General features: G+C 39.9%; 1 protein-coding gene across 3 annotated transcripts in view; it reads left to right on the top strand.

Moving 5' to 3' along the window:
* Positions 1-2667: 2667 nt before the first annotated feature.
* The window catches only part of LOC145440281 (uncharacterized), a 105980-nt gene continuing 87355 nt past the window's right edge, over positions 2668-21292 (top strand). The window contains exons 1-21 of one of the 3 annotated variants that reach the window (XM_080317844.1): positions 2668-2936; positions 2997-3110; positions 4756-4941; positions 5522-5560; positions 5620-5766; positions 6902-7022; positions 7093-7195; positions 7647-7748; positions 7814-7955; positions 9633-9794; positions 10761-10900; positions 11939-12059; positions 13094-13230; positions 13760-13881; positions 14433-14541; positions 14602-14731; positions 15029-15153; positions 16132-16263; positions 16322-16451; positions 20755-20949; positions 21013-21179. In XM_080317844.1, coding sequence (XP_080173970.1) covers positions 2873-2936; positions 2997-3110; positions 4756-4941; positions 5522-5560; positions 5620-5766; positions 6902-7022; positions 7093-7195; positions 7647-7748; positions 7814-7955; positions 9633-9794; positions 10761-10900; positions 11939-12059; positions 13094-13230; positions 13760-13881; positions 14433-14541; positions 14602-14731; positions 15029-15153; positions 16132-16263; positions 16322-16451; positions 20755-20949; positions 21013-21179 — 2688 coding nt within the window. In that variant the 5' untranslated portion in view covers positions 2668-2872. The remainder of the gene's footprint in view (positions 2937-2996; positions 3111-4755; positions 4942-5521; positions 5561-5619; positions 5767-6901; positions 7023-7092; positions 7196-7646; positions 7749-7813; positions 7956-9632; positions 9795-10760; positions 10901-11938; positions 12060-13093; positions 13231-13759; positions 13882-14432; positions 14542-14601; positions 14732-15028; positions 15154-16131; positions 16264-16321; positions 16452-20754; positions 20950-21012; positions 21180-21292) is intronic. The other 2 variants (XM_080317842.1, XM_080317843.1) reach the window with 2 other exon arrangements.

Genomic DNA, 21292 nt, shown 5'->3' with positions numbered 1-21292 from the left:
CACCCCCGCAGGCTGTTCGCTTACTACCGCTACTTACTTATCCTCTATATTGGGGGCCGTTTGATAGGTCAGCTTTTCTCGTGTAAACGCGCCAAGCGCGAAAATTTTCTATAATTCATGATTCAATCGGTCAATATGATCTGGAATTGCATATATGTTGCTATCAATTTTTTGTCCTCTCTCTGCTCACTTAATCAGATTTACAAGTAGAGCTGAGTGAGGTGTGTTTGAAAAGGTAGGACCCCTCAATATTAAAATTAAACATCTTCGGGCGTATACCCGTTGGGAGGATGAAACAGCACCTCGTCAGGCTGCGCGAAAAAATCTTGGGTTTGGGGCTCCTATAGGGTGATGAATCTACCTCCCATCACCCTTGTTCGCTTTTGCGACGAAATGAGTTGTACTGCTCAGTGAGCCAGCGCGAGGCGCGAAAATTTTAGAAAATTCACGATAAAATCGGTCAATAAGATCGGGAATTGCATATATATTGCTATCAACTTCTTATCCTCTCTGCTCACGTAATCAGATGTACAGGTAGAGCTGAGTAAGGTGTCTTGGACACTGTAGGGCCCTTTGGTATAACTCCTTAACATGATGTTGTTTCGTGATCTCCTGTATGTTATATAAAAAATATAGAATCGCCATAACGTAGGCTACAAAACTAAAAGACGCACGCGATTTCAAATTGGTATTTCTTCATTGGCATACAATTTTTCCCTGCGGGATGGTATTTGTCTTGTGAGGTTCAGATTGCCAAGACAGTATTTTGTATCTATATCGAAGTTTTCGGTCAGCATTAGGGCAGTCCTAATTGGCCAAGTTTTTCTCGCTGCCGATTGCTCTGGCACCCTTCTTGGGTTCGCATGTTACATGGCCTACTTTATATGACTTGGTGCGTCGTGGCGCGGTAATCGCCAACGCCAATATGAACATTTCTATAGATCTTGCGTATTTTTCCTTGGGGGAAGAGAACCCCAAAATCAAGATAATTGGCAACCTGAAATCGCGCGTAGCGCGAAAAATTTTTGAAAAAGTTGCATAAAGTTAAAAAAAATACTTTATAATTTATGCTAATTCACGAAATAATTTTGGGCCCACTTCGACCTCGCCCCCCCAATTGGGGGGTTTGGGGTGCGGCAGTTACGGGCCTGGCTGTTACACTAGACCAGACTAGTGTATTTCGACTTGACCTAGTGTTCTGCGTATTTTTATCAAAATTTTGCAGCTCTAGTGTTTTTTTCATGAAAAAATACATATAAATTAAGATGTTATTTTGATGCGTTTTTCATAATATAATATATATACTTCAAATAATAATTTTTATTCGTCTACCCTTGCTCATTTAGCAAAAGAACAACCTCAGGCGCAAATCGCCTTGGTTTTGCTCATTTCTATCATTGACAGAGGGAAAATCCTAGCCTGGGCCAGGTTTTTAAGTCACAAAAGGGAACCAATGACAGAAGCTAATATGATAACTTGCCCAAATTGCATTGATCAATTTGTGAATGATTGCATATTCTGTGCAGTCCCGTCATATGCACTCAGTAATATATCCCTGGTGTTGCCAAGGATGTGGATTTATTAGGGTATACCATATTTGAATTGAAAAATGATGTGACGTGATAGCGCTTAAGTCTAATTTGGCATGGACATTCTTGCTCGCCTATAGTAATTTGGCTTCGATGTTTTTAATTTAATGTCCATGTGTTTGCATTCGATACTTTGACCGTGGAAAAGCTGGAAAACCACTCATCGATATGTGAGTGTATGACGCTCCACCAATTTTCATATCTCTCCATCGGATTGAATCGAAATTAATGAATATTATTTATAATCGAGAAAATCCTTTGAGGTTTAGAGCCGAAATAAATTTGAATTTGCTATGGGGAAATAAATAATTATCAATATTGTCTGCGGTGAAAAATATTGCAGAAAACGGGATAAATTTATCATTTGTTAAGCCTTCTCGTATGTAATCTCATATTTTATGAATTTTCCAATAGATTTGCCGTATATTTCAAAACTAGTGTATTTTTGTCGATCTAGTGTTGTTTTTAGTCGGCAAATCTAGTGTTTTTTCACGAGCCTGGAGCCTGGAGTTGCAACACTGATTAAAAGTGTGGGTAGGTTTGCCATAAAATCGAGTAGCTTGATTGAAAGACTAATCGAGTAGCTTGATTGAAAGAATAACAAGCCGTTTGCACTCCTTCCTATCCTTTACTGCAATCTTGTGGTGTTTTGAAATGATGAAATAATTTGTAAACTGAACTGAGACGATCTCTATCACCACAATAACGGATTATTAACAGGAATTAGATGGATGGATTTTGTTTCATCGAATTTCTAAGCCGATGTAATTATTTCATCATTTAAAGTATAGAATAATTTGATCTAATTCTATATCAATCAGAGCAAGGATAGAAATATCTTCAAAATCGTTGCACCAGACCGCACATCGTGTGCATTTCTTGCAAGGGCGTAGGTATCGAATGTTTACGTAGGCAACATTTAGCTCAATGATATGTATTATGACGTAGAGTCGCACACAATACACGTGTTCGCATGACTGCATTGATATTACGCCAAAGAATTCTTTGATCTGCGTCTACTCGGGTAATCTAGCTACTTGGCGGTCAAGGGGTCCACTATAACTACTAGTTTTTTAGTAGTTCTAGTTCTAGTTCTAGTTTCGGATTTCCAAAAGTGAGTAGTTTTACTTCTAATTCTAGTAGTGCATTTTTAAATGTCAGTAGTTCTAGCTCCAGCTCAGCTGCGCATTTTGAAAATCCACTAGTTTCTACAGGTCTGTTCGGGTAGCGTGCCTACTTGCCTGTGTTTTATGCAGCGATAGGCTATAATCTTGTAAATCCAGATGATAAAGTTCGTCGCAATTTTATTAATTCATGGATCAATATGGACATCAGAATGTAATGCAAGTAAGTAGAAGAACGAAAGCTGATACGGAACTAGCCTAACTTGTGGATTTCGTTGTAAAGATCCAGCCTGTACGGATTTTCTGATGAAGGACGTGTGCAAAGCATATTACGATTTCGGGCAGTGTTACCTTTATCAAGCGAGAGTTAACTGCAGAAAAACCTGTAAAGTTTGTGGTGAGTTTGTTATGATTGACTTTTCATTACAACAAAATGTTAATCCATTCATCCCTGGTTGACGACCATGTAACAGTCTGAGAAAGATTCCTTTTATTTTTGTATTTGCTGACTTGCTACAGCAGGTCATAGTTCAGTTATCTGTATCGCGATTTGGTTAAAGTTTTACACTGGATGACCTTCCATTTACGTGACCTTGAGACCGGCACTGGTTTTGCTCGCCCGTACAGGTGGTCAAGCTACTCAGCATTGCTACACACGTAGAGTAGAAGTGATGTCGTAATTTTCACTCAATTACAAATAGATGTTATGATTGCGATTCCCAAGCCATGAAAAATCTAGTTCAAGCCACAAATGAAAGTAGAAATAAAAGTAGTTTTGGGAAGTAGTTTTTGTCACCGTGTCACAAACTCTTACTAATCAATCCAAGATGCATCTTCGCGACTAACGCAGAATGACAAATGACTAGGGCTATTTTTTTTACCAAATAGCGAAAAATTTTGATCTAAAAAATCAAAATTTGGACATTTCTTGACCTTGAAGCACTTAATTTAGACCAAATTTTTACCTCATGTATGAAAATTAGGTGTTTTCGCATGTAATGTTATGATTGTATTACGTGCTTATCTTTATTTCTGGTTGGCACTGTCTGTCCTTACGAAGTAATTCGGCCTGAAAATACTTTTTTGAATTATAAACTCAGTCAATCAATCAGTTTAAATAATATTTTCATCATTTTAAAACACCACAAAACTGCGATACAATGTGAAGATAGGAAGGTGCCGAGACGACTTAGGAGAAGTAAAGAAGAGTCATGCACACTGAATGAAAAGTAAAGCAGAGAATATAAAAGACAAGCGACAAAATAAGGTGGCATGTGGCGGAAGGCGAGATTGATGTTAGGTTTGGGTCCAGTAATCCTGAAGGCTGACAAATTTTTACATGACAAAACTTTATTTTAACAAAATTTGGAACTGTGAAAAATTCTAGTAGTTACATCTTGCATTATGGTACAAATAATTAAAATTAGTTGTAGTAAAACGAAAGATTCTTTCCTACATTCTCGGGTAGAAAGGGTCTGTCCTTACTAAGTAGCTTGCCAAGAAGGGAGAAATAGAGTTCAGCAGGTGATGTTGTTGGTTGGCAACACTGAATCAGTGCGTACACTGCTGGCGACACACCGTGTTGCTTCATTCTGACAATGTTCTCTACATCACAATTTTACATCATGCGCTTTCTGACATAAGAACCGATGCTCAAACAGTCTTGCTTCAGTTAGGATATTGTCGTACGCTGAGCATAACACCGTGTCAACCTATTTGTTTCATATGATTCACAATGAGCATTGAGCAGACAATGGGCCCTCTACAACAGTAGGCCGATAAAATAAGGCTACAAGCTGTAAAATGCCAAATAATAAGTTCAGCGACAGTGCAAACATCTACGATACAAACAAATGTAGGTTGTCAACAAATTTTGACTTTGTAAACAATTTTGACAATCTTTTGACCTAACGGTACGATTTTAACAAAATTTTGACGTGTCAAAAAAAATCGCCCTACTAATGACCCTACAAATATGTGTCATTATAAAAAATGTTTTTCAAGAATAAGAAATGTGATATGAATCACCCTTGCTTGTTCAGGCGATGGTTGGTCAACATGGTCAGCATGGAGCTTGTGCTCATCTTTGTGTGGTGGTCTGCAGACTCGTACTCGCCGATGCCTTTCCGATCCTTCTCATTGTCCGGGTGAAAATCTTGAGTCTCAAGCTTGCGACCGGGACGGGGCCAGTTGTGGAGGACCTAGCAGTCCTGGTACTGGAACAACAGGTCTGAGATTAGTATTGCCCTTTTGTAATTATGGAACAATTTTCAGATCATGTCATCCCAACCTATTCCAAAATATTTCAGATTCCACTTTGAATGAATTTACAATTGAAATTTTTCGATTATACCTTGCCAATGCCAATGTATTGTAATTCAGTAATTTGTAAATAGTTGCCTCCCTGAAACAGGATGGATGTGTGAGTTACGCCTGCATAATCTATCAGAGTTCACTCCCTTAGTAAAAAGAACAATTGTCAATTTAGTAAATTGTAAATATATAATATATTTTATCCTCTCCTGATATGGACCTAGTGATTCAGAATTAGCGTGAGTCTGTATCTAATGTTAGCAAGTGTCATAGATCTCTGTTGGATTACGATTCACGATACAGATTGTGAGGTCATACATCCCTATCCGACTGACAATGCTTTGTCTTGTTCACATGTTGTCATTGTCACTGACCCTTTCACAGCATTATCACCTGCCAATGTCCGCATCTTCAGTCTCCCAGCATACTAGAACAACACCATTGCAAGAAGTAAAAATCTTACTTTCAATTACATTTTTATCTGTTATGTTGCAGCACCTCCGGCAGAGTTTGTCCCTGATGATCTCCGCAAATGTAAGAACATGGTGTTTACCTTTTTGCAACGCCGCGTATATATTGACATGTGGTTTCAGATATCTGCACCAAGTATTCGTTTCGCTGTACTGAGACTTCCAGTATATGCCTTGCCAATGATTTTATATGCGACGGGCATGCTGATTGTCCTAACGCATTTGATGAATTCTTCAGCAGTTGCGCGTTGGCGGCAAGTAGCAATTCGAGTAAGTTTGGATCAATTTCTGTTAATGTTTCTCTTGAAATCACATAATATGCATTATTAATTGTCCCCAAGGACCACAATATGAAATACCAATTATCGGAGTAACAGTTCTGATATCACTGTCAAAGGTGATCAAGGTTTTCATTGTTGCTACTCAAGTAAAAGCAATGTCGTGGATTCCTACTCAAGTAGAAGTTGTAATTTTACTGCAATTACTGCAAGTAGAAGCAGAAAACAAAATGTCTGAATAATAGGCCACTCAAGCAAGAAGTTTAAAGCAGGAGATTGGGACTAGGTGTCAGCGCTGGCAGTTTTTAAAATTATAATATGCATCTAAACAGCAAATGTAGAATCACTGTCATGACTAATGACAATGAAAATACGTACCATTTTAAAAATTATTATCTGATACCATCATACGTGGTCTGCATCGCACAATAGTCATGGTCATTTCACGGACAAAACCAACTTTGGTACTTTGAAAATGCACCTTGTTACTAACCAACTCTATTCATGCAGTTACTGACTAGATGATGTCAATTGATGCCACCTCATTTTGTCGCTTGCGTCTTATATTCGATGCATTACTTTTCATTCAGTGTGTATGCCTCTTATTTACTTCGCCTAGGGCCGAGGCGAAGGTGGGTGTCTGATCTTAAAAGCTACTCCAAGTTGTTTGGACACCTTCCTATCTTTTCATTGTATCCCACTCTTGTGATGTTTTGAATTGAAACGATGAAAATATCAATAAACCTGATTAATTGATTGAATTGAAATTCATGTGCCTCACAAATTTGACTCATAGCGTTGTCAGAAATTATTTTTGTGCAACCCTGAAAAAGCTGACGAAAAAAGATGTTCATGTGCGTGATTTGAACTGAGGAGCCTTCGCCCTTCATCCATGCATACACCATACGCATAATAAAACCATGGTGGTAAAGGAAAGTATACCTAATCTCTCGCAGATTAAGTTCGTGAATAACTACATCAAATCAATATACTACGAGATTGCGATATAACGAAAAGAGGCCTATTTCATGAATAGGCGAAACCCCGATTGATAAATGCTCAGACCTTTTCTTTGCTGTTAGAATGCCATCGTTTCCGAATTTGGCAAGCATTCATTTCCGGTGTAGCATTTCAGATAAAAAACGAACGAATGCAAACCTGCTTTGAGGTGGTCACAGACGATCCGTTAGGACCAATCGACGGTGTTCGGGCATACCGGAGGTGCCCGTCTATTTTCAGTCCTCACAGGTTTGTCATGCGGCATTAGTCTGCATGGTAGTGTTGTTCTTCACTAGCTCAAACGTCTCTCTCATTTTAGGAATAAATTTCAGTGGCGATGGTGGAAAGGATACAGTTTATTGAACTTGCACACTGGCAAATGTCTTACTGGTGATGATCCGCGAAGGTCTTCATCTGCATCGGTACGAGCTTCGATGTTCAAATTATTTGTTTTAATATAGCAATGTATTATATAGCGAAGTTATATTGGCACTAGAATAAAGCTGCACTCCCTGTCGATATAGTGGTCAAGTGACTCTTTTCTACTAGAATGCTTGCTGGATTTTGGTTTTGAACTACTACTTATGTCTTCTTCAAGCTAAAGCATAATTTTGTTATCTTTTTACTTTTACAATTAGGTCTTGCTACCACTTCAACCACTATCCTGTGTTGGTCACAGATTGATCACAGATGAATTCAATTGGCTACCTATGTCCATAGTGACAGCAAATTATGAATGTAAATCTACATCTCTGAACTTCTAGTTGAAAAATGTTTGAATACAATGGTATAGTAGTAAACTGCCTATAGTTATGTGGTAAATGTCTATCTATTCATTACTGATTTGTTGCGTATGAAAATTAATTTTTTCAGCTGCGTGTTGAAACGTGCAACGACGCCATGCCCTCTCAGCACTGGATGTGTCACGGTGCCAATGACAGTACTTTACTGGTCAGATTGAGAGAAGTCCTAGTGGTACTGTCTGTTTAAAAATAAACTCCTGCTTAGCCTTAAGACTGCTGTCATGTTTATTTTTGCAGGATGATGTGGTTCGCTTCATTAACCTTGGAGAAGACAGCCTGGGTTGGCCATTGGTATTTTCAAAGAATGAGACAACTATGGACTCGATGTGGCAGAAGGGACCTAAGGAACCGCCCGAAAGTATATGTAAAGATTTGCAAGGTGATTTCACGCTGAACGGTGTTACGTATAACAGGGGTGTGCAACCATTTTGGGAAGAAGGACAGATATATCTGTAACACGATGTGGAACTGCGGGTCACACATAGGCTTTCTAGTAGAACTAATTTGAAAGGCCCGCCGTCTTGCGGAAAAAAGTACAAAAGCTTTATCAGATTACTCAACATATAAAAAAGGATTCATGTGCAAATTCAGCTTGCTATCTTACTGTATTTGACTCTTCTGTTAGTCCGCTTTAGATGAAACCGTGCGTACCATTCAAAATTGGCACTGCTCCACAGACCGCTCAATTTTTCTCTGCGTGTCGCAGGTTGCACACTCCTGGCTTATGGGATGGTTTTCGTACCAGTGATTTTGTCTTCATAAAATCGAATGTTGCAAGTTGCTATCAATAGTAATTTCATTGTTGACAAATCAATAAATCTCTCTCTTGCATGTGAATCAACTTAAGCTAAAAATTGATGTCATGACCACCCAGCAAATCAACTGTAGTCAGCGCAGAAGACAAATGATTCGGGGTATAAAGTAGGATATTTTACAACTGTGCTTTAATTATCTGTCCAGTAAACTGAATGTGATAAGCGATGCTATCCAATAGCCGAATTACAAGCAGTAACTGGATCATAATCATGCAGTGTGTCAACAGACTGCGATGATGAAGTTGGAGAAACATTAATTATTCTAATTTTCCGTGGGACATGCTGGCGAATTCTTTGCTTTGCGAATTCTTTCTGATCCTCTGTCGTCAGAAGGAACATCTCTACACGCTGGAAATCTTCGATTAGTGTTGTTTTGTCATTCGTCTGATTTTGTGTGTGTTGTACTGTAACCGTGCTTTGTTTACTGCTGTTTGCGACTCTGTGTACTTATCATTATTACCTCACAACGACAAAATTCTTTCAATATTTCGAACTTGGTTAACATCATTTACTGGCGTTCTCTCCTGAAGAGAGCCAGTCGAAAAGCTTCGAGTGGAATAAATTTGGCAACATGAACATATTGTTTGCTGCAAATTTGACTATTGGACAGCATCTCTAATCCCATCCAGAATGTGTTGATCATTACAATTTAAACTAAATGTGCAAATTTCTTGTATCAATGTACAAATGCAACCAAATGTATTTGAAATTTCCTGCCAACATCAGATACATCGGTAGGTATATTCATAATTAGGGGAGATAGTGTAGTGGTTACGATAAATGCCCACCAATCTGACGAACCGGATTCCCGTCGAAGGTTAATCTGGGCTCCTCTTCCCCCGCCGTTGCCGTTCTTACGGCGACAAAAAAGCCCAGTAAAAGGCCCGACGAAAGAAAGCACTCACAAGGAATGGAAAGAACTAGTAGAAAGGGTCCCGCCTTCAAAGAAGATCAACATCAAAAAGAACTGTGACATCGGGCACTCTAGGCCGAGGTGGATGTTAGAGTAAAGGATCGCTACTGATGCGTGTCGTTCGACATCCTCATATCTGTTCATGACCTCGCATTGTGTCTTATCGCGTTGTACATTGTGTGTGACTGTTCAGATGAAAAATATAACCTAACAATGTTATGTTTTGTTATGTTAAGTAATACCTACAATGACTCACTTCTGCGGTACTTACCTCTTTCATTCGATTTGTGAAATAGCATTTTAGAAGTATGTTTTTCATTATTTTTAGTTCATTGGTCATATTGGAGCTCGTGGACTGACTGCTCTCAGACATGCGGCAACGGAAGACGATCCCGAAACAAAGTCTGTGTAAACGGAGTCGCCGGTATAGCACCGTGCGTTGGATCACCAAAAGAAACCGTCCCGTGTAACACAGCAGTCACCTGCAGAAGTGAGATCAAGTGATCAGTAGCCGTCTCAGGATCGTTTTAGAACTGTGATTCTCCTACGATTTTGACTCATTGCCCCCTTATTGAGCTCAGCATGCCTTAGTCACAGGGCTGTAATGACTCGACTCGAGTCACGATTTTTTAATGACTTGACTTAACTCGAGTCAATCTCTCAAAATATGGAAATGACTCGACTCGAGTCAATCTGTGTATTACCTCGACTTGGACTGGAGTCATTGCGCATGACTCAAACCAAGTCATATGACTCAAGACTCGGACGGCTAAGACCGAGATTTCATTGTAATTTCGAAGAATAGTAAGTTAACCACACTATTGAGATTTCGTCTATTGGTACTGGTACTTGAAAATGTGACCAGAAACTGCTAAAAGTGAGAAAAATTAGTATATTATAAATGCGATGTCACCAAACTGAGTTATAAAAATAGGTTTAACAAGACTGTAACTGGAAACTGAGCAGTCAACACAACGACTTGGACTCGGGCTCGAGTCATAATACCATGACTCGGAATCGACCCTCTGCTTGCTTGACTTGGCTTGACTCGGTGGTGAATTGAAAATGACTCGACGTGACTCAAGTCAATACTGTAAAAGTGAGATTGACTTGTGACAGTTTTGATGCGGAAATGGTAATTTTTGCTCACTTGTTTTTGTCAAATTAAGTGTATTTTTTATAGCACTTCATCCACTTTATGATAGTATGAATAAGCATACGTCCCTAGACCCAGTTTGGCTATATAGTTGAAATCTGTCATAATGATGACCAAATTTTGTGAGGTGAAATGAGTCTATGGCTTATGCATGAATTAAAGATAAATCTTTTCAAGTAACAGAAAATGCATACCTGAGGACTTGGTATTTTTACCCAACGTATCGCTCCAATCCATTTTTTGCATCCTAAAATCCCTGTTGTCTCATGAAATTGGCTACTTTAACAACCACTGATTTAGAATCTCCCGGGCTGCACCGCAACAGTGAATGCCGTCACGAATTCTCGGTGCTAGATAATGAACAGAAGCCGACATCCAGACATGTGCTCGATCCTGCTTGTTATAGAGTCATGGGCGTTGACTCTCCAGCTACATTTGAAGTAAGGTGCATTCTTGTTGTGGGTGTGATCTGTGGTATGCTCTAATTTTGCCTTGCTGAGTATCGTGATAATCTATCTATCGCAATATAGTTTACAATGGCAATAACAGAGCCAGACGTCATCAGTTCACTATGCTAAATTTGGATAGAATGATGTGCTGGCTAAATAGCGAGTATCAAAATTGCCAGTACGATAATAGCAAGACAGTTCGGTTCTGTTTATTAGCAATTTTTGATCAGTTCGATACACCGCAACAATTGCGATACAATAAAAAGATAGGAAGGTGTCGAAAATACAGAGTGACAATGTAGCAAAGCATTCGAAATAGTGAGTGTCATAAGAGCAAGGCATTCAAGATAGCTAGTGTCAAAAGTGAGCATTATAATAGGAAGGCATTCAAAATAGCGAATGCCTCGCTATTGCAACAATGACCCTTCTGAATGAATTGACACTTGCTATTTTGAACACGAGCCGTACACAATGTGCAGATTTCTACCAGTCTGCGGTTTTATCCAAAAAATGTTGAATCTGATACTGACAGTGTAACTCATGTCATTGACGGGGGGTATTCGCTTTCGCCTGCATCATCGAGATGCTTTTGACGACGGAGATGCGATATGACCGTAAGGTCATCTAGCTTGCACCCCCGTTTTTGTTCTCCTCCATGCTACCCGTGGATGCAGAGCGCCTACCAGAATAGTAGCGGATACCAGTTTTCGAGTCTTTGGTCTCACCTGGCCAAGGATTGAGCCCATGACCTACAGATCAAGTAGCCGGGCGCATCACCATTACACTATCTCGCACACAAACTATTTCACAACTCTGCTTCAAATCATACAACAACATTGTTATAAATATATTGGCCCTTTTCTGACTTTACAAAGATAAGCTAGTTTTGATGTTAAGACATTACAAGTGAATTAGATTGGAATGTGAATGAAAAGTTCTATAAAATTGCTAATTCTTGAAGTTGAGTATGCCAGTGTGACAGATTGCTATACAGATTGCAGCACGCATGTTCACTGCTGTTTTATTTAGGATGCGCAAAAGTCATGCCAAGATCACAGATCACGATTAGGCGCTATCAAGACATCAACGTCCCAGGAATTTGTCAAAGACTTGATGAGAACTATGACTGTTACATCCGATATGTATATTGGTAAGTTTTCGGTTTGACGTAATATGCCACATCGTCAGTAACTTGGTGGATACTCGTCGTTGGGGTCAAGGTTCACCCTACAGCCTACAAGATTACCGGGCCACGGCCTAACATATCGATATCGCCTTCCGCCACATGCCACCTCGTTTTGTCACTTGCCTTTTATATCCTCTGCTTTACTGTTCATTCAGTGTACATGCCTCTTCTCTACTTCGCCTAGGCCAAGATGGGTGTCTGATTTCAAAGACTACTCCAAGTCGTTTCAACACCTTCCTATCTTTTCATTGTATCTCAGTTTTGTGGTGTTTTGAAATGATGAAAATACTAATAAACTGATACTGATACAGGATGATGTGTCCGTCTGTCATGTATAAGTGTATGAGCACCGTTTAAATATGCATGATTTTTGCTGTGAGGTGAAGGGTCTGTCAGGGTATGTCTGCTATGCTGCACTCCTATGTCCCTTAGACACACCTCCTTTGCCCTAGTGCATCAGAAATCAGGCCCTCACATCTTGTCATTCTGGAATGGCATGTTATACTTGGTGGCCCCAATGCAAACCAGAATCAGTGATGCGCATCGATTAACTGTCATGGGAAGCACTTGTACATAGTGGCATTCATATGAACTACTTCTCGATGTGGTGTATGTATCAAAGAACTGCCAAGATTTTGAGAAGTTTTATTATTATTAGATTATCGCATCAAATATGGTCTGATACGAGATAAGGGCAATACAATCGCACAGGTTATGTAGCAAGTTTGGTGTCTGGTAGAAAGTTGACTTGTGATTTGATGGAAAGTGTCTTTTCTAGTTTCTAGAATTACAAGCAGTACCTATGAAAATTAGTGTGTCGTGGATGTTAAATCGGGATTTCCTGGTATGGTGCTGGAAAGGCATCACAAGTCATTGATTACCGCTTTATGATGTTCGTATGGTGTTGAAGGGATAGCATGGATTTCTGTTCACTTTTTTTATGTTACATTTTCTCAATACAGTAATGGTTATATTAATTTGGCTATATTTGATTTTAGGAGTAGAAGAATCATTTACGTCGACGCCTGTGCTGAATCACAGATTCCGATTTCTTTTCGACAACCTCACCATCGGTTCGTTTGCTCCTTGGAAGGAAGATTGCATCACCGGTGTTGGTTCAGACTACAGGGGTGAAGTAGGTTGCCTTGCATGTGAATTTGCTGAAATTATTCACCATCTTCATTCTAGATTTATAAGTATCATCTTGACCAAAGAACGGAGTAGTGGTAGAAACTCTGGGTGCGGGATCTGATATTCTTCCAGGCTCCCGCTTAGTCAATAGCTATTGCTTTTTTGCAATTTAAGTCTCTGAAAGATACAGAAAACTAACATTTCTTCACGTGACTGACCTGTATATTTTATGACCCTGGAAAATTGCCTCTATCTTCTTTTATTAGGCAAAAGACTAATTTTGTAATTTCATAAAATAATCTCTGATATTACACAGTATTACAACATGTTCAACTGTTGCATATTTTTGCATTTTATTTATTGTGCGTTTTTCATATCACTTTCGGCTTCATATTTTAATGCTGCTGTGTGTAACAGCTCACAATCTCAGATTATCCTTAGCAGTAATGTTTCTATAGCACTAAAATCTCCCGTTATGAGATTGGATAGTGTATACATCTATTCAATGACAAACTGACTATGATATATTTCAGCGATCAGTTGCATACGATCTGAAAACTGGGAAGTCAGTGAAATGTCAGGCATGGAACACAAATACTCCGCATAAAGTCGTGTACCGACCACTTCCCGGGGACAATGCGAGAGATTTTTGCAGGTCTGGAGTAAATATTTTATGTCATTCTTTTTTCAGAATCACAATCTCTTAAGAATTCGTTGACATGTTTATTCGATGCTTGATAGCTCTTATAGAAAGGACTTGATTAGTGTTAGATATATGTCATGACCTTTTGACGAAAACCTGGTTACAGACACGAGGTTTTGTAGGCTTATATTCACTAAAAGTAAAGAGTGCCTTACTCAGAATACAAGACACAAGGTAAATTTGGCAAACACATGCCACAATTGACTAGCCCAACACCACAGAGATCGACTAACAGTAGGGTAGAAGGACGAAATGACTACCTCTGGAGATGAAGCCAAGCTACACACTTAAGCTAAAGGATAAAACTAACACCATGTCCAAACTACAAGATTTTGCAAGTATACCTAGAATCTATTGTAAAGGAAGAATGGTTTCCTGATGCTAAATTGGCAAAAAATGTACTCTGTCAGACTTGAGACACTGTCCAGTAAAACAAGTTGATTAGGCAATCTCCACTGATTCATGCTCGATACCCATACACTGATTCACGGATTCGCGCATAGAAATCCCAATTTGGATCCGCTGGGGCCATGGTGCTACAGTCTCGATAAGGAGGTAAAGATAGCCTACTGCAACATCCCACACTGTGCGGAACATCTTTCTCCGTTTAAGGTGAATGGACTCTTGTTTCATCGCTTTGCTGTGCTGTATAACGGCCAATCAATTTTCCAGCTGAATGAGGAATATTTTCAAATGCGGCGTATCAAGAGAAGGCACCTCTATTTTACAAATGAAACGGTTGTTGACAGTGGCGATGCATTGTGTGTAACAACCGAAGGAGTAAGAAGATTCGATCGATTAGGTATAGTTTATTTCAATATATCGCATTTTCTGCTGTCTCGTAAGCTAATTAGTTAGTCGCACCAAAGATTTTGAAGTCAAGGTACTATTGTGGTTTCAGGCAGTGGCATGCATGATTTATTACTACCATAATGCCTGGCAAATATCAAGCCCGCAAAGCTACATGTCCCTGCTAATTGGATGAGTTACTGGCAATGAGATATAACCCATCCAATGTGAATTGTATTCGGTTTTACAACTTGATTCCAGTAACTGAACACAGTGTGGCACATGAACAATGAACATTGTGTGTTTTTAGGTGATCCGGTGGAGGTTTGGTTGAAGTTGAAACCATGCAAAAAAGTTGTAGATTCCAAAATAGACGAAAGTCAAAGATTCGTCTGGGATATCAGCAGGCGGAGAATATTACATGAAAAGACGATGGTGATTACGTCTATTATTATTGTCACAACGAGCCGATAAGACGTTAAGTGTATTGTTAGTTTTCAACCAATGTGGTCATAACCCGGGGATAGGCAAACTTTTTAGCTAAATGTCCGCATTCAACACCTGAATCCATTTGCGGGCCGCATTATCGTGAAATTAGGATCACAAGCACAACACTACCGTATCTTATATTTAATTATATATTGGTCAGGGACATGGGGATCATATGTATTATTGTATATTCATAACAAATCAAATTTGTGATAATGTACATACGTCAAAAACGTTATCGAGATGTTTTTTACAAGTACAGCACTAAAAGTAATAAATTTGCTGGTGTTGCCAATCTAACATCACAGTCGAGATCCAAATTGAGTCAATTACTTTTTAACTTTCTGGGATGATTAAGGAACCGAAACCTTCCAAAATACGTGGACCTCGGTGCCTGGCTATTGTTCAGTAATAAAATAAATAATTATTACAATAAGAATATACGGTAACTCATTATCAAGATGAAATATATTAAGAATAAGTTTGATGTATATCTATTTACCTACTTGGAAATCTTACATCAACAGTGCATGTCTTATTTTCCATTTATAGTTTTTTTTATTACGGTCACATTGACAAAGTAAGTTTCTGAGCCATGGCCATACGGTGATGACTTTGATTGATTTTAGTCAATGTTGTCTGTATGTGTGTTGAGGACACCGCACTCAGTAATCTCAAAGGTAACCTATTTGATATTATAGCTATACTCCAGTGCCAAGTATTGTCTGCGGTTATCTAGCGGGAAGTACAACTTACAGTGTTCTCAGTCAATGGATTAGTAGCACTGGTATTATTTTGCATTAGAAATGTTCTGCGTCAGCATGCCATAACTGTGTTTTGTTTGCGTTATAGAAAGCTCTCTATTCCGTCGATTATGTCTGTCTTCCAAGCCACAATTCAGTTCTCAAATCTCATCCATTTCAGCTGTGCATGGCGCCGACATCCGAAAAAGCCGATTCCGGAGTAATATTGCAGGAGTGTTCGGCAGAGAAAGCGACACAACGTTGGCGCGGAGAAGACAAATTCATCATACTGGATTTACTCCACGCGGATGAGGTGACGTGATAATGTACGTCAGCAATGAACCGAAAGTACCAACTCTGTTTCGCGGTAGATTCTTCATCTCGACGTCGGTAGCAATGGCGTAGACCTTGTCACTGCAAACCTCGACCTTAGAGGATGGACGGCTATGATTTCGTCGGGATATCACACAGACTGGCTGGCACTACGCAAAGCATACAGAGGCACGTACTGATTTTTCACTTCTTTTCGTCACCAACACACTGTGCCGATTTTGTTTTAGATCAAATCTGTTGCATAGTGCCACCAATCCAGGTGTAGACAACTTTTTTTGGTCTGCGCACTGGGTTTAAAATGATTTTGTTGTTTGTAAAACACAAATGAAATTTATTGCATCTCATGCACTATGTTAAAGTCGATAAATAGTGCCCAGTCAAACAGTAACACGCTTGTTGTGATTTAAGAAGTTTACTTGACATTTAAACAAAATTATCAGTGATTCGGATCACCGAACCTTGTATACCAGTGGTTGGGAACCTTTCTCGCCCAAAGAGCCATATTGGCCCAATATTTTCAATTGTAACTCCCACAGAGCCATACATGTCAATCAACTGTTACGTCAAAATTAAACATCAGTAACGTATTGGTAGCACTAATATATGGGATTCGTAGTGTTTGCTATATTTTTTCTGCCCATATGCGTAGGTGGAGCCAAACATGGTCACTACTAGACATGGGGTAATCGCGATTAGTAATCGTAATCGATTACGACGATTACAGCATTTTGAAGTAATCGTAATCGCAATCGATTACATTCGAAAAAAATCCAAAGTAATCGTAATCGTAATCGACTACTTCCCATATCTAATCGATTTCTTTGTGAAAGAACGATTACTTTTTGTTTGTACAAGGACTATGACATAAACTGAATATTCGTGAACAAGAATGAGATAATATACCACGATAGCACAAACGTCTGATTTTCAAACGCCACTACTCATTGTTACGTCAGAAGTATTATCCCCGCTCGTCATTGTGTAAGTATCCACACATAGTAAACACACATGCGATGGGCATTGTAGTGTGATTGTAAGAACACCCTCGTGATGTATATCAGGTTATCAATACACTACAGAAGCCCCTACCTCGCAGCAGGATATTGATCACCACTCTGCCTATAGTTTCAAATAGTAACTTCATCATCATTGGTTTATGTATTGAGGTTTGGTTGTGCCCTGTTAAACGCAGTTTCGACGTTGCTGCTTGGCGAGCAGTAGGCCTACGTACGCACGTACACCTGACAAAAATTCGAAATTTTGTACTCGTCGAATAAAACATTGCAGTTTCCACAACGAAGCATTACAAATAAACAGCTGCTATTGATACAGCTCGCAGTATCCGTATTAAGTTGAAGGCAGAATTTTCATGTTCACTATATCTTATTCTCATATAACTACTTGAAACGGGCGCCAATCGTTATTTCACAGTTCGTTGCTCAGCATTTAGACCTGCCGCCATAACCATCTGCTTATATAGCCTGACATGTTAGCGTGGGTTGTAGCTAGAATCAGAACCAACAGCAATTCGTCCCCCAGTCCAACAGTTGATCAATTTTCAAAACTGAATTTCGTCAATAATATTGGTCATTGCATTTGATTACTATTCATTTTTAACCTCTCTCAGCCCCGAGTGTCAGATTTACCTGTAGAGCTGGGGCACTTAATTCATAATTATAGCATCTGGTATGTTGTTATAATTACTCTATTGTATGTTGTTAATTCGTGACCTCCAGTCTGTTGATTAATCAACAGATATTGTACTCGCCCCAACAGACTAAAAGAATATCTTTCGTGAGACGCACACGCAAATGGTCATGGCTTTATTCCTATGTGGATGCACAAGGTGGCATTTGTATTGTGGGCTCAGATTGGAAGGACAGGACTATTATTAGTCACGTCCACCCAGCGCGGCTATTGACAATGGACGAATTCCTTAAGTTTCGGCCAAGGTATTTCTTTGGTATCACATCCCGCGGAGTTGCGTGTTGGCTGAAACTGCATATGTCTTTTGGTGTGTTGTGGGATCGTGGCGCGGTAATGACTGGCTCCGAAATGCCTGTTCCCATAAAATAGCCTATGCATGTTTTTTTTTAAGGGGAGAGGTATGCATTTCAAACCCAGCTATCTACTGCAGCAGGGGTCACCAACCGTTTTGAAACAAAAAGCGACGTCTTGTGTAGTGTGTACTGATTATTGCGACCACCGACGGGTTACCACTTACTGCCGCCGTTTATCCGTGCTCAGTTGGATTTCTTCACTTAGACTCTAAGTGAAGAAATCCAACTGAGCACGGAGGAGCTTGTGTGAGTCCCGGCGAGTGAGCGTTTTATGTTCTTTGTAAGGGCCGGGTTTCCGCCGCTTACAAAAAACATAAAACGCTCACTCGCCGGGACTCACACCAACTCCTCCGGGCTCAGTTGCGGTGCTGCAGTGCGCGCCGAAGCGCCAATCTCCGCGTCGAGACTCGGGAATATTAACTATAGATTGCCGTTGAGCCGCCGCGTGGGCGAAGACGAGCAATGCCCCGAGCGACTGCGTTCGTATGTCTCTTGGGGTCGGCCGACCCATGTTCAACTGCTGCTCATATGAACCAGCTTCAACTTTCAAATCTTTCATTTGAATATTTGCTACAGCGACCGCGGGCGACTCATTTGGTCCGTGTTGGTGACCCCTGTACTAGAGACATTTGAATCGCGAAGCTCGAAGAATATTTTCAATAATTAATTGAATTCTAGAAAATACTCTATAATTTATGTTGATTTACGAAATACTTTTGAGTCCCCTTCGAGCACGCTCCCCACCCTATTAGGGAATTTGGGATGCGGCAGGTAAAAACCTGGCAATAATGCAAATCGTTGGGTGCGATAAATCATCCCAATACAGTTGGGCAATCGGTATATTATGACGTAATAAGCAAATGACGCATGATGTATGAAGAGAGTTGATATCTCATAAGCCTTTTATCGCAATCCTTGTGTATTGTCTTCCAATATATCCTTTAGGATTATAGTCCTAAGATGCAAAACAAATGTAATCGTGAGTAATCGTGATTACTTTTCCAATGTAATCGTAAACGTAATCGACTACTTCCTGATTTTGCTGTAATCGTAATCGTAATCGCGTGATTCTGAAGTAATCGTAATCGCAATCGATTACATTCATGAAGTAATCACCCCATGTCTGGTCACTACAGCAGTACATACCCACCGTGTGATACGTTAGGGGCGTGGGGTTAGGGGAGGCAAGTGAGGCAGTGCCTCAGATGTCGTAGGGATAAGTGAAGGAAAATTGTGAACCATTCAATGGTATCTTCTATTGATGTTTATGAATGACTAGATTCTGAACATTTTTGTTCCCAAAATCACGGAATTTTCATATTTATTGTTCGAAAATAAAGCTCGAAAGGAGTGGTAAGACTCAGATGAGGCACCGGCGGGCCAACTCATCGTGAATACCTTAGAATTTATAATTACTGATATTAATCCAACGTAATTGTCGCGCTGATTTCCAAAATCTAAGTATTTATCGACTCCTAAAATATTCGGCGTAAAGTAACGTTACGTTACACCCTTACATTTTTACGGCGATGTTACAAAGTTAATAACAAACCAGTCAAGACAAAGGATAGGTGTAGCGTTGTTTTTAATTTGAATTTGTAATTGTGAATGTCACTTCAAATGCATTTTATTTCACGGTGTAGATCAGGAAGACATTGTGTATTTGAAAACTGCATTGTCCTACAAGTGTCACCATGTCTGCTACTCTCTTTCAACAATCAAGGTATCGTGCAATAAGATTGCTGGGCGCGCGATGTTTGGTAGATCGAATTCGCGAGTGGTGTTAGTCGCCGGTGCGACAGCAACTTAAATTGTGGTATTTTGAAAAGAGGACGGCGCGAGCCCATAACCCTGCGTACCTCACTGTCTTGACATCTCAAAGATATGTTTGTGCTGCCACGAGAATAATTATTCTCGCCACCATGAAAATTTACAAGTTGCTGCAATATTGATGTACAAAATTGGAAATTTCTCAAAGAGCCAAATCTTATACCCAAAAGAGCCATATATGGCTCGTGAGCCATAGGTTCCCGACCACTGTTGTATACAAACCTTTCTCGGTTGCCACAGGTTGCTGACCACTGCAGTAGCGCACGATGAGCACCCATTTTATTGATGTATTTGCGACCTTGCTATAGTTTTTCATAGTGTATTGGTAGGACATAGGAAATGGTACTCTTTCCATCCGTTAAGTTTTGGATCAAAGTGCAGTCACATGACATCGCATTAGTAATGAAATGCTTTTGCCTTGTTGGATTTCAGCCAGCTGCAGCCGTTATGCCTGCTAGCACTGGCGAATCAGTGACATCACAATTTTTATACCGTTACACTTGTGATGTGTAGCAGTACTATAGCTATTTTTGTATAATTCCACAAAGTTTTGTGACATTACACCATTGCGACCTGTGCAGACGAATCGTTCGAACTCTATCACGTAACCCTCGGAAAATGCTTGGCCTCGAATATTGACGGAAAATACGGGAATATCGCGTCACTACACATCGGCGTGACTGCAACCGTTACTTTGCTGCCTTGCGCTAGCACGGCGCAATTTCAGTGGATGAGGCATCCCACAGCCCCGAATCTATTGCTGCACGCTCAAAGTTGTGAGTAGATCGCGTTTGTCGCATAGCTGCTGTGTTTGCTTATTGCTTTTGCGAAAATATCAGCCCTGTGCCTTTCTACTGCTGCCATCGAATCGGACGCTCTGGTTTCGTTGAGGGTTTGCGAAGTGATGGATAAAAAGCAATGGTGGTCCTGCGGTGGGACCAGAAGTCAAAACATAGCACTGCAGAACAATCAAGACTTGGTGCTCTCCTATCAAGAGGAGGATGACGTGGGTCATGGTTATTGTATACTACATTGAATTTCATCTCCCGATAACATCAGAATATTGTGATGGTACATCCCAGACCCAGTGTTGCGACGACTCGTCACATTTCCTGAATG

Source organism: Botryllus schlosseri, chromosome 6 (assembly GCF_051294905.1).
Source record: "Botryllus schlosseri isolate E-star chromosome 6, Bs_hap1, whole genome shotgun sequence".
Taxonomy (NCBI): domain Eukaryota; kingdom Metazoa; phylum Chordata; class Ascidiacea; order Stolidobranchia; family Styelidae; genus Botryllus; species Botryllus schlosseri.
The sequence above is the reverse complement of the archived record's forward strand: the minus strand, read 5'-3'. Positions and strand labels throughout refer to the sequence as shown.